General features: G+C 37.4%; 1 protein-coding gene across 1 annotated transcript in view; it reads right to left on the reverse strand.

Moving 5' to 3' along the window:
• Positions 1 to 13,482, reverse strand: part of Dpy19l2 (dpy-19 like 2) — a 91,107-nt gene that overhangs the window by 17,544 nt on the left and 60,081 nt on the right. Inside the window, exons 15-16 of the mRNA XM_031345780.1 lie at positions 8,622 to 8,693; positions 6,975 to 7,021 (exon numbers count right to left, since the gene is read on the reverse strand). Of these exons, the coding sequence (XP_031201640.1) occupies positions 6,975 to 7,021; positions 8,622 to 8,693 (119 nt within the window). The remainder of the gene's footprint in view (positions 1 to 6,974; positions 7,022 to 8,621; positions 8,694 to 13,482) is intronic.

A 13,482-nucleotide genomic window follows, 5' to 3' on the forward strand; every position in this document is an offset into this window, starting at 1 on the left:
TCATCTGTTGTAGGATTTTCCCTATCCAATTACATTAGTGCAATGGGAGGCTTGTGATTGGATGGGAGAAGGGAAGCAGATAGAGGAGTTGAGACAGGGAGACAGGTCTGAGAAGGAGAGAGAGAACCAGAATAAAGGCCAAAGTGGTGTTATCAAAAGGTTAGAATAATTGGGATAAAGCTTTATCATTATCAATTGGCTCTGAAATTATTGTATTGGCATTTTGTAAATTGTGTTATTATTGATACATAAATCTGATTGGCTAATTAAGCATTAAGAGTCTTGATTTTACTAGGTAATTAGGTGCTGAGTTGGCTAACCATGGGTGCCCGGGGTGTTGCATGAAAGCAAAAGGAACTGGGGCGAGGGGGCGGGGGGCGGGGGCAGTGTCTGAGAGATGGCCAGGAGGGAGCCATGTAGACTCGCAGGATTGGCGAGTTGGCCAGTCCACTTTTTAAATATTTCCTGCAACAAGCATCAGCTCACTGGAAGCATACACTTGGAAACTAGTTCTCACAGGAGTGTTGCTGGTTCTCAAGAGTGGATTTTTATGAAATCCTGAGGTTGATCACTCCTGTCTAGTTTCTTTCTCTCTACTGACTTCTCAATTTGACCTACACCAGGATGTGACAATTCGCAAGCAAACAATGTATAATACAAATTAGCAAAATAAATAACAAACACTAAAACATATAAATAAAACATCTAATAGAAATTAAAACAAAGAAACTAAAAGTTATTTTTAAAAGATAAAATGAACCTTAAACTAGATTAAGAAAATAGAAGGCATTTTAAAGATATGATTATAAGAAAAAAGAAATTTTGGTTAGTGCTGCGCCAATTAAGATGATCACAAGGAAATTACTAAACATGTTTAAAATGGCAATACTCCCCAAACAGTTCAATAACATTAAAGAATATCCCCCCAAGCCTGACTCAGGAGAACACTACTACTTTGATAACACAACCAAAGACACTACAGGAGAACCATAGGCCCCATCCTCATTGACGGTATTAATAGATGCAAAAATCCGAAACAAAATACAATCAAGTAGAATCTAACAGTGCATTGACCTTATTGTACAACATAAGACAGTGGGATCCAGTCTTTAGGATGGTTTAATATAGAAAAATAAAATTAGGAATATGCCTTTTCAACCACAGGCCATACCTGCCACAAGAGCAGGCAGGATACCTGCAGACATTCTCTATTCTCTCTGTTCTGGCAGTAAACCCAATCCTTTAGGCTGATGCCAGCTGCAGCCTCTCCCCACCCCGTCCATGCCTCCTGTGGGTCCCACAGACTACCCCCTGACCTCCCAGAAGTTAGCACCTACATGTACAATCACCCCAAACACAGATGCCTAAATGGCATCATAAAAACATAATCAAAAGCAGCCAGAACATGTCTCCACTAGAGTCCAGCTATTCTACTACAGCAGGTCCTCAATATTCCAATGTAACTGAAGCTTAAGGAAGAAAAATCTTTAAAAAATACCTATATGAATATAATAGAAGCCCTTAAAGAAGAAATAAATAAATCCCTTAAAGAAATCTAGGAAAACAGAAATAATTGTATGAAATGAATACCTTATAGAAAGGCAGGAAAAACAAACCAACAATTGAAGGAAATGAATAAAACTGTTCAAGACCTGAAAATAAAAAATAGAAGCAAGAAAGAAAACACAAAATGTGGGAATTCTGGAAATGAAAAAATAGATAATTTGAACAGAAACTACAGAATACAAGGAATGGAAGAGAGAATCTCAGGCATCGAAGGTATGATTGAAGAAATTGATACATCAGTCAAAAGAAAATGTTAAATCTAAAATGTTCCAGACACTAAACATCCAGAAACATTATGAAAGAACCAAATCTAAGAATAATGGGAATAGAGGGACAGGTGAGAACACCATTATTGCTCCAAAACCTGACTCAAGAGGGACCTGTCAGAAGCCCACAGGGCACAGGAATCACTGAGCAACCAGGGACAGGATAATTCTGGTTTCCATCTGTGCTCTGGAGCTAACCCTGTGCCACAGCTTTCCAGATTCAAATCTCACCAGAAGAGAGCTAGTCTCCAAGGAGTAATGACACACCTAAGATCACAGCTCTCCACACCCCATTACCGCCCAGAGAGAGCTGGTCTCCTGAGAGTGCTGACACACCTAAAAACACAGGTTCACAGGCTCACAGGATGAACAAGGTCCAGTCAGAGACAGCAAGACCAGCTAACACCAAAAATAAGCAAATGGTAAGAGGCAAGCACAAGAACCTAAGAAACAGAAACCAATGCCTCTTGGCATTATCAGAACCCAGTTCTCCCATGACAGCAAGACATGGATAACCCAATACACTTGAAGAGCAAAATTCTGATTTAAAATCAGATTTTTCATTTCAAAATGATGACAGAGGACTTTAAGAAGGATGTAAATAACTTCCTTAAAGGAATACAGGAGAGCACAGGTAAAAAGCAGAAGCCCTTAAAGAGGAAACACATAAATCCCTTAAAAAATACAGGAAAACACAACCAAACAGGTGAAGGTATTGAACAAAACCATCCAGGATCTAAAAATGGAAGTAGAAATAATAAAGAAATCACTCAGGGATTCTGTCCTAGAGATAGAAAACCTAGGAAAGAGATCAAGAATCATAAATGCAAGCATCACAAACCAAAACCAAGAGATAGAAGAGAGAATCTCAGGTGTAGAAGACTTCATAGAAAACATTGACACAACAGTAAAAGAAAGTGCAAAATACAAAAAGGTACTAACCCAAAACATTCAGGAAATGTATGACAAAGTGAGAAGACCCAACCTAAGGATAATAGATATAGAAGAGAGTATAGACTCCAAACTGAAAGGTCCAGTAAATATATTCAACAAAATTATAGAAGAAAACTTCCCTAACCTAAAGAAAGAGATGCCCAGTGGGTATTAGCTCAGAAAATAGGAACACACAAAGTACAATCCACAAACCACAAGAAACTCAAGAAGAAGGAAGACCAAAGTGTAGATACTTTGTTCCTTCTTAAAAGGGGGAACAAAATAGCCATGAAAGGAGTTGCAGAGACAAACTATGGAGCAGAGACTGAAGGAAGGACAATCCAAAGACTGCTCCACCTGGAAATCCTTCCCATATTCAGTCATCAAACCCAGACACTATTGTGGATGCCAGCAAGTGCTGGCTGACAGGATCCTGATATATCTGTCTTCTAGAGGCTCAGATAGTACCTGACTAGTACAGAAGTAGAGGCTCACAGCCATCCATTGAACTGAGTACAGGGTCCCCAATGAAGGAGCTAGAAAAAGGACCCAAGGAGCTGAAGGGTTTGCAGCCCCATAGGAGAAACAACAATATGAACTAAGTAGTACCCTCAGAGCTCCCAGGGGCTAAACCACCAACGGAAGAGTACCTATGGTGGGACTAATGGCTCCAGCAGCATATGTAGCAAAGGATGGCCAAGTCGGTCATCAATGGGAGGATAAGCCCATGACCCTGTGAAGGTCCTATGCCACAGTGTAGGGAAATGCCAGGGTCAAGAAGCGGGAGAGGGTGAGTTTATGAACAGGGGTAGGGGGGAGGGAACAAGGTTTTTTTCTTGTTGTTTTTGTTTTATTTTATTTTATTTTATTTTTCTGGAGGGGAAACTGGGAAAGGAGATATCATATGACACGTAAAAAAAGATAATATCTAACAAATAAATTAATTAATTAATTAATTAAAAAAAAAAAGAAAAGAAAGAGATGCTCATGAACATACAAGAAGCCTACAGAACTCCACATAGACTGGACCAGAAATAAATTCCTCCCATCACATAATAATCAAAACACCAAATGTACTAAACAAACAAACAAACAAACAAGAATATTAAGAACAGTAAGAGAAAAAGGTCAAGTAACATATAAAGGCAGACTTACCAGAATCATACCAGACTTTTCAACAGAGACTCTAAAAGTCAGAAGATCCTGGGCAGATGTCATACAGACACTAAGAGAATACAAATGCCAGCCCAGGCTACTATATGCTGCAAAATTTTCAATTACTGTAGATGGACTAAACAAGATACTCTATAGCAAAACCAAATTTACACAATATCTTTCCACAATCCAGCCCTACAAAGGATAATAAATAGAGAACCCCAACACAAGGAGAGAAAGTATATCCTAGAAAAAGCAAGAAAGTAATCTTCTTTCAACAAACTCAAAAGAAGATAGCCAAACAAACATAATCCCACTTCTAAAAACAAAAATAACAGGAAGCAACAATAACTGGTCCTTAATGTCTCTTAACATCAATGGACTCAATTCCCCAATAAAAAGACATAGACTATCGGACTGTGTATGAAAACAGGACCCAGCATTTTGCAGCATACAGGAAACACGTAGGTACCAAACACAGAAATTACCTCAGAGTAAAAGGCTGGAAAAAAATAATTTTCCAAGCAAATGGTCCCAAGAAACAAGCTGGAGTAGCCATTCTAACACTGAATAAAATCAGCTTTCAACAAAAAAGTTTTCAATAATGATAAAGATACATCAAAGGAAAAAGTCTACCAAGATAAACTCTCAATTCTGAACATCTATGCTCCAAATGCAAGGGCACCCACATTCATAAAAGAAACCTTACTAAAGCTCAAAGCACACATTTAACCTCACACAATAATAGTGGGAGATTTCAACACCCCACTCTCAGCAATGAATAGATCGTGGAAACACAAACTAAACAGAGACAGTGAAACTAGCAGAAGTTATGGACCAAATAGTTTTTCTATAGAAAATTTCATCATATATATACATATATATACATAAACACACACACACACACACACCTTCTCATCACCTTATGGTACCTCCTCAAAAATTGACGATATAATCAGTCACAAAATAGGCCTCAACAGATACAAGACTAAAATAATCCCATACATCATATCAGATCACCACAGACAAAGGCTGGTCTCCAATAACAACAAAAACAACAGAAAGCTCACATACACATGGAAGCTGAACAACTCTCAACTCAATGATAACTTGGTCAGGAAAGAATAAAGAAATTAAAGATTTTCTGAAATTTAATGAAAATGAAGGCACAACATACTCAAACTTATGGGACACAATGAAAGCAATGCTAAGACGAAAACTCATAGCTCTAGGTGCCTCCAAAAAGAAACTGGAGAGAGCATGCACTAGTACCCAAGAGGACTAGACAGCAGGAAATAGTCAAACCCGGGGCTGAAATCAACCAACCACTCCCAGCTCCCTTTTGCAGAAACCACAAGGCTTCCTTTCCCTTCCTCAAGAAGACTCAGTCTGGCACCAGAATATCGGAATATGGCTATCTAAATTTCCATAAAGACCCCCTTAATGCCCTCCCCAGGAGACACAAATGCCTGCTTTAAAATAGACAAATGGTAGCCTCCCTTTCCTCCTCTGAGGCTGGCACTCTCACTGACAAAAGGCTAAGCACTTCCTAGGTGCAGCAGGCTCTGTCCTTGGAAAAAAAGGTGAAAGAAAACATCCTTGGGAAAATAATCAAGGGTCATAGGCAGGAATAACTGGCCTTAAGACACACTAATTCCTGATAACACTATAAAGTTACTTCCTAGGTCAGGAAAAGTTCTCCTCCCTCCCAGTTTCACCATCCCACCTTGCCTCCTGGAAAAAGGATATCTTGTTTGAAAAATGACGTGTGCTTTGTCACTCCTTAAAATCCAAAGAATTTCAAACTATGCTGTATATGAGTGCCAAGCTCCTGTGCAGTGGGAAGAAGCAAAAGGAACACTACCTAATTTGTTCTCTGATGCCACAAATACAATTATACCTAAATCACACAAAGGCCCAACAAAGAGAACATCAGACCATTTTCTCTTATGAATACCAATGCAAAAATACATGATAGAATTCTGGCAAACTGAATCCAAGAACACATCAAAACAATCATTCAATGTGATCAAGTAGGCTTTATCCCAGGGGTGCAGGAATGGTTCAATATAAGAAAACTTTGCAAAGTATCTGACAATACTTTGAAAATCTCTATTAGTTATATTTCATTCAGTGAAATGTACCATGCCCCTTATACATTTCATTTAGAAGAAATTATCAAGGACACTTGTTTAGAATGTCAAGACATATATCTCCAGCTCCTATCTGGCACAAAGAAAACAGTATGCTTACTAGCACCTTGTTTTAAAAATGATTTCAACAATGCACTCAAGTCTTATATTAACTTCTCTGGAAACCATAAAATTTGTTCATAAAAAAAAATACTAGCATAGAGAATATAAAGGCTAGAGAAGACACAGCACTATCAGAACAATTTTTGTAAAAATATAAGCTGTCCAAAACATAAAAGACATTAAGTAAAATTAAAGTATATAACTACTAATATAAAATAGTTTGAAATAAGATTTCTTCAGAAAGTAGTTTTCTCAATGATTATTTCCTAAGTAAGGCCTAGCCTTAGGACATGTGTAATATTACATCATTTCACTGGCCTTAGTCCATGTCTTGACTTTAACAATTTTACTGAAACATCTAAAAATGATGTAGAAAAATATTTTCAAAAATAAATTTTGTAAAAAATTTAATAAATATTTTGAAATATAATAATCATCTCTTTTCTGAAAATTAAAAGTAAGGATGGCTCAGGTAAAACTTAGGTTATTTCTGTTTATGAGCTTGAAGCTCTGGTGATTTATTAAAATAGAGTGAGTTTAAAATATGAGCTATTTCACAAATATAAATATCTATTATGAATATATTATTGATATTTACAAATATAAATATAAAGCAATTTTTAATATAAAGAAAAATTCAAAAAGCAACATTCTTGAAAGAAAAATATATTTCTTTCTTATCTTCTTTATTAATTATAATGTTGAGGTAAATAGATAGTAATTTGAATAATTTTTAATATTTTAATGTTATTTAATAATAAACATGGTATGACTTTTAAAACAACTGTGAAATAATTACCTTGCATAAGTGTTTGTATATAAGACACACATGATATCCCGAACAATCTGTGAACAGAATCAATCAATAAGACTTCTCTATGACTTTCTATGTCACACCAACACTCCTGCTGCAGTAAGCCACCCAAACCACCCTAACCTACAAGTAGGTTCTTTGCCTCTGTTTCCTTTGTTCCTTTGTTTTGTATCTTTAGAAATAAATATCTCTCTAGCCTACGCTGGCTGGTGATCCTTGTGCCTCCCTCACCTTCCCCATCCTGAGATTACAGATATGTATCATCCTGTTTCTATGGGGTTATTTTATTTAAATAAAAATCTAAATAAACATCAGCTATATTCATAAAGTAAAAAATAAGCCATACAGGGCAAAACAAGCCTGAAGAGTTGACAAGGAAGAAACAAATTGAACTTTAGTGGCAACAGGTGTGTGTGTATGTGTATGTGTATACATGTGTGTTTCTTTACACATTTACGAGTTCAGTTTTGGCAGTACAGTGTTTGAATGCTAATAAAATATTTGTTAGTGTCTGTGTTTAATTTAAAAAATAGTACATCAAATTATCCTTCACTATGCTAGATGGCTCTACATTCTACACTTACTTTATGCTTTACCCCCTAAACTTATGTTGAGCCTGGCAAAAATGCCATACTTTGATGCAGTAGAAATAGGCTCTGTAAAATATCTTAACTTTGAGCTTGGGTGAATCAGAGCACAAGAAGACAATAGCTTTTGCTCTTATCCAACCCATTCCTGTTCTCCTTGTCCTGAGTGCTTCCAATGGGACAAAACCAGGTCAGGTGTAAACTTGGAGAATGCAGACTTGGAGAGTGGTGCCTACCTTCATTATTCACAGACTAGTCATATTCTTTGCAAAAACACGGGGACAAAGAATGGGGCTTAGGAACTGAATGGAGAGTACAAAAAAGTTTTAACTCTAAGTACAGAAAATTATTTCAACTGGATTACAAATGGAATTGTTGGTGAGGAATCATTGTATCACCATCTACCAAACAGTATAAAATAAACATATGTTGACTTTGGGTATAACTAATAATATAAATAAAGATGGCTCAAAGCTGTTAAAAGTACCTCAAGGATTTCTGTTATTAAAGTCTTAAGCCATGAAGCACCATGAAAATATGCAAGTGAAGTTTTAAAGATAGGATTTTTTAAACAGATAATGTATTCTGTTATAAAAATAGTGTCTGTGTAGGTTATGATTGTTTTTACTGGCTGTATAAATTTATCCTGTGCACAGCTACTTGAAATAGCTGACAATGTCTTTGACTGTGTTTACAGTTTTCACTAATGACATGTGACATCACATTTTCTCTTCACATACTTGTGCAGCGTTTCACAGTAGGGGCTATACAAGAGTCACCATGGTTTGCTTGTCTGTTATACCCCACATCTAAGTAAATGTAGTTACATAGTCACTGATGGGTAAAAATTGCCTTAGAAAGAATAGAACAAAATATCTTTAATAATGTATTTTTAAAAAGTACAGTACCAGGTGGAGACATCAATAAAATGATTTAGATAAATACAAAGAATGCATCTTAAAAGGAAAGATGGAATTTGAGTAACTTGCATTAATCTATTATAGTCCTCATAGTGAATGCACAAAAATGATAAATCTTTACATACCATTTTAAAGATAAGATAAGTAATCACTACGACAAGTGGAAGCAATAATGTTTTTGTGTATCTCAGTGGAGTCTGAAATAGAGCGAATTCAAAATGGTTAATTACAAAATTTTATATTGAAGCAGTAAAAATCTGTCAAACTAAGTATCACAATGATTTTTGATAAAGATTACAGTTCCTTATCTTTAGAAATATGTGTGCATATCAATTCCACAGTTGAGTGCATGAATGCAATTATTAAAGTGGTGATAAAAACCATCCAACAAAGACAGCAGACTAGGTGCTTTCCTTGTGACCTGGTTATGGGGTTGGTTTTAAAAATAAGAGGTTCTATTTCAAAGGTAGAGAGGAACTTGTGAAATTCACAAAAGTGGTAAAAACCAGCTGAAAAGTGTAGAGGAGATTTTTAATGTATGTAGTAGTTTAAATAATGCCCCCATAGGCTCACATATTTGAATACTTAGTCACAGTGAATGGCACTACTTAAAAGGATTAGGAGGTTTGTTGGAAAAAGTGTGTCACTGGGGGTGGGCTTTCAGGTTTCAGGAGCTCAAGCCAGGCCCAGTATCTCTCTTTTTTTTGCTGGCAACTGATTCAGATGTAACACTCTCAGCTACCTTTCTAATACCATGACTGCCAGCAGGCCACCATGCTTTCCACCATGATGACAATAAACTAAACCTTTGAAACCATAAGCAAGGCCCCAATGCAATGCTTTTTAATATAAGAGTCAGGGCATCTCTTCACAGCAAGAAAACACAGATTAAAACAATGTTCCAACCTTGCAGCTACCTGGTAAGGAGAGGGGCAGAAAAGTTATCAAGAGACCAGAAAGACTTCGTCCAGCATATGATGGAAGCAAATGTAGAGTACCATAGCCAAATATTAGGTGAAGCTTGGAGAGTTCTGTGGAGGAGGGGAAAGATCAGAGGAACAAGATGGGTCAGGGAGGCCTACTCGTTTATGAGGGAAGGCAGAAAAGGAGTGGGTATAAGGGAGAGGGAGGTGGCAAGGAGAGACTGGAGGGAGTGAAGGGTGGGGAAATTGTGTTTGGGATATAGTACATGAGAAAAGAATAAAAAATAACATAAGAAAAAAAGAGAAAGATCTATTTCCTACACTGATGGTCCTACCTTCCAGACAACTCCTCAGCCCTCACATGATCCAAATGTTACACTTGAATCTTTGAAATTGTAAAGAAAAATGCAGACACATACTTCAAGATAGGCATAAGCAATGGCTTTCTTTAAAGGATTCACTTGCAAAGGAAATAATCTCAAGAAGTAACAGACAGTGTTATATAAAATCCAAAAGCTTCTATATGACAAAGGAAATGATTGTCAGGTCAGGCACCAATTTAATGTCTACACTCAATGAAGGACTTCAAAAGTACCAAAATATCCAACCAATAAATGAACTGGTAAACTGAATAATATTTCTCCAAAATAAGAAATGGAAATGACAATAGATATTTGAAATGGGATTCACATTCATATTTTCAGGAACCTCACTCCAGTCATAATGGCTATCATCAAGAAAACAACAAAAAATGCTGGCAAGGGCACTGGGAAAGTAAACCTTCATACACTACTGGTAGGATGTAAATCAAAGCAGCCACTATAGAAACTAACATGTGTTGTGAATAGGCTTGGTGTTGTCTGTATTTTGATATTAATTCTGCTCTCCTGGGAGGGATTGTGGATGAAGAGTGAGTCATTAACTCAGGTGACTTCTTGTCACCTGATCCCCTAATGAATAAAGGAGCGAATCACTGGTCGAGGAGGAGGGACTTCCAGGTTGGATAGGGGAAGAGAAGAAGAAGAAGAAGAGAGAGGGCCTTTTGGACAAGGATAGAAAGAGGACAGGATGTAATTACTAGTGTCTCCCAGTTTCCATGGTGTATCTGGTAGGATTTACCACCAGAGGATTTAGATTTAATAAGGCTTACAAGATTAGGATTTTAGTTCTTGCACCCAGTGACTGAGTTGTTGTCATTTCTGAACTATGTTTGTGTGGTGTTTTCCTTCATGTGGAGGCTCATCTGGGTTCAAGAGAGAAAAGTACAGCAGCAAAGGGTGGGTTTGCCTAATATGCACCACAAAGGCCATGGGGATTTGAAGCATGGGACTGGTGTGGTAGCAGCCCACCAGTGGGAACTTAGCAAGCTCGGTGGAGAGACTTTGGAGCCTGAGTTAGAGAGTCTACATGAGATAAGAACAGGCTGGGCATTGCCCAACAGTGCATGGTCAGCCAGCCCACTGGGGTAGAGAGTAGCTGGGATTAGTATGGGACAGTTCTAACTTTTTTAATATTTCCCACAACAAACATGGTAGTCCCTCAAATAGTTACAAGTGAAACTACCAAAAGACCAGTACATCATATCTGTGTATATAGCCAAAGGGCCCTGAGCCAAGCTATCACAGAAAGACAAGTACATCCATGTCTATTTCCCCACTATTCACAATAGCCAAGAAGGGGGACAGAACTAGGTTTCCATCAAAAGATGAGTGGATAAAAATAATATTGTGCATCTACAAAGTGAAATTTTATTCAGTAATAAAGAAAAATGAAATCAAGACATTTGCAAAAAACAGATGAACTGGGAAATCATTTTTCTCATGAAATATAGCTGTAAATGTTTCTCTGTGTGTGTTAATTATGAAACATGAAAGGGGACTATGATAGGGTAGAATCATATTTTGTTGGGGAATGAGAAGAACTAATGGAATTTACATGGCATGCAAGTAGAGGAGTTTAGAGTTTTTCCAGAGAAAGAGGCCAATAGCAGTGGGGGCAAGGAATAAGAAAAAAATTACACCCTATATGTATTAAAAATAAAATAATTAAATCAATTATTTTTATCTCAGCCTAAAGATTAATTTAAAATTAGAAGGCAAAAAATAGCCACAAAATCTATAAGTCTAGATTAGATTGTCTTTATTTTTCTGTGTCTTGGGTGATATTCACCTATATATAAATAACACTATGTTTTACATGTGTGCTTTGAGTGCTGCAGTCTTACTTTCTCTACTGAAAAGTTCTATTATTTTCATTACTGTTACTAAGAAGAAAAGTCTACCAAAGTAATTGCAGAAATTAGAGGGAGTATAGAAAGCACAGGGTAGACAATTCTTTAGACCACACCTGATCTGAACTCACTTGCCATGTTACTAATTATATTGATCCATCTTACATATAAGAAACAACTCTTGGCCTTCTGCCAGGGCAGATTGTGAGCTTCTCTGCTCCCCTGAAGACAACACAGTCTGAAGGCTTCTCAGGAATGCCACTGCACACAGGACAACTAGCCAAATAAAACCACAGTCTGAAGACCTCCCAGGGGCTCCACAGCATGCAGGCAATTGACCCAAGAGTCTGAAAGCTTCCCTGGAGTTCTGCTGCACACGGGACAACAGATCCCCCAAAGCTTCCCTGGAGAATAGCTATACACAGGGCAACAGCTTGACTGCTCCTCTGAAGACACAACAGCCTGAAGGCCTTCCAAAAATCTGTTGTAGCCAGGGCAAAAATCAGCAGCTTCTCTGCCCCTCTAAAGACAGTCAGAAGGCCTTCCAGAAGGCCTCCCTGAATGGCCACTGAAGCAGGACAACAGACCACCAGCATACATGTCTCACTGAATACCCCACAATCTGAAGGCCCCACAGCAAGTCTGCTACAGCCAGGATCACAGGCCTACCAGGATACCTGAAGGAACCCAGGGACATAAGAGGCAGACTCCAGACAGAGACACCCAGACCATCAAACACCAGGGATAACCAGATGGTGAGAGACACACACAAGACCATAAGCAACAAAAGCAAATATACGTGGGCATCATCAGAACCCAGTTCTGCTACCACAGCAAGTCCTGGATATACCAACATTCCAGAAAATCAGGAAGCTGATCTAAGATCCTGTTTCATATAGATAATACAGTCCTTTAAGGATGATATAAATAACTCACTGAAAGCAATACAGGAAAACACAGGTAAACAGATAGAAGCCCTTAAAAAGGAAACAAATAAATTCCCTAAAGTAATACAGGAAAATACAATCAAATATGTGAAGCTATTATACAAAGTGGTCCAAAACCTAAAAGTGGAAGTAGAAACAATAAAAATATAAAACACAAACCATTAAAATGGAAAACCTAGAAAAGAGGTCTGGAATTACAGATGTAAACATCACCAAAAGAATACAAGAGATAGAAGAGAGAATCTCATGTGTAGAAGATACTTTAGAAGATATTGATCCAACTGTCAAAGAAAATTCAAAACATAAAAAACCTCTAACCCTAAACATCCAGGAAATCCAGGGCACAATGAAAAGACCAAATCTAAGATTAATGGGAATAGAAGAGAGTAAAGACTCCCAGCTCAAAGGAACTGAAAACATCTTCAACAAAATCATAGACAAAAACTTCCCCAACCTAGAGGAAGAGATGGCCATAAATGTCAAGAAGCCTATAGAACACCAAATATATTTGACTAGAAAATAAAATCCTCTCATCACATATTAATCAAAACACTAACTACCCAGAACAAAGAAAGAATATTAAAAGCTGCAAGAAAAATGGGCCAAACCTATTAGAATTACAACAAACTACTCAACAGAGACACTAAAAGCCAGAAGAGCCTGGTCAGAGGTCATGTAGACTCTAAGAGAACACAAATGCCAGCCCAGGCTACTATACCCAGCAAAACTATCAATAAACATAGGTGGAGAAACCAAAATATTCTAGGGCAAAACCAAATTCAAACAATATCTAGCTACCAACCCAGCTCTACAGAGGATTCTATAAGGAAAACTCCAACACAAAGAGGGTACCTACACCAAAGAAAAAAATAAGATGTTAATTATG

This window comes from Mastomys coucha, unplaced genomic scaffold (genome assembly GCF_008632895.1).
Source record: "Mastomys coucha isolate ucsf_1 unplaced genomic scaffold, UCSF_Mcou_1 pScaffold23, whole genome shotgun sequence".
NCBI lineage: Eukaryota > Metazoa > Chordata > Mammalia > Rodentia > Muridae > Mastomys > Mastomys coucha.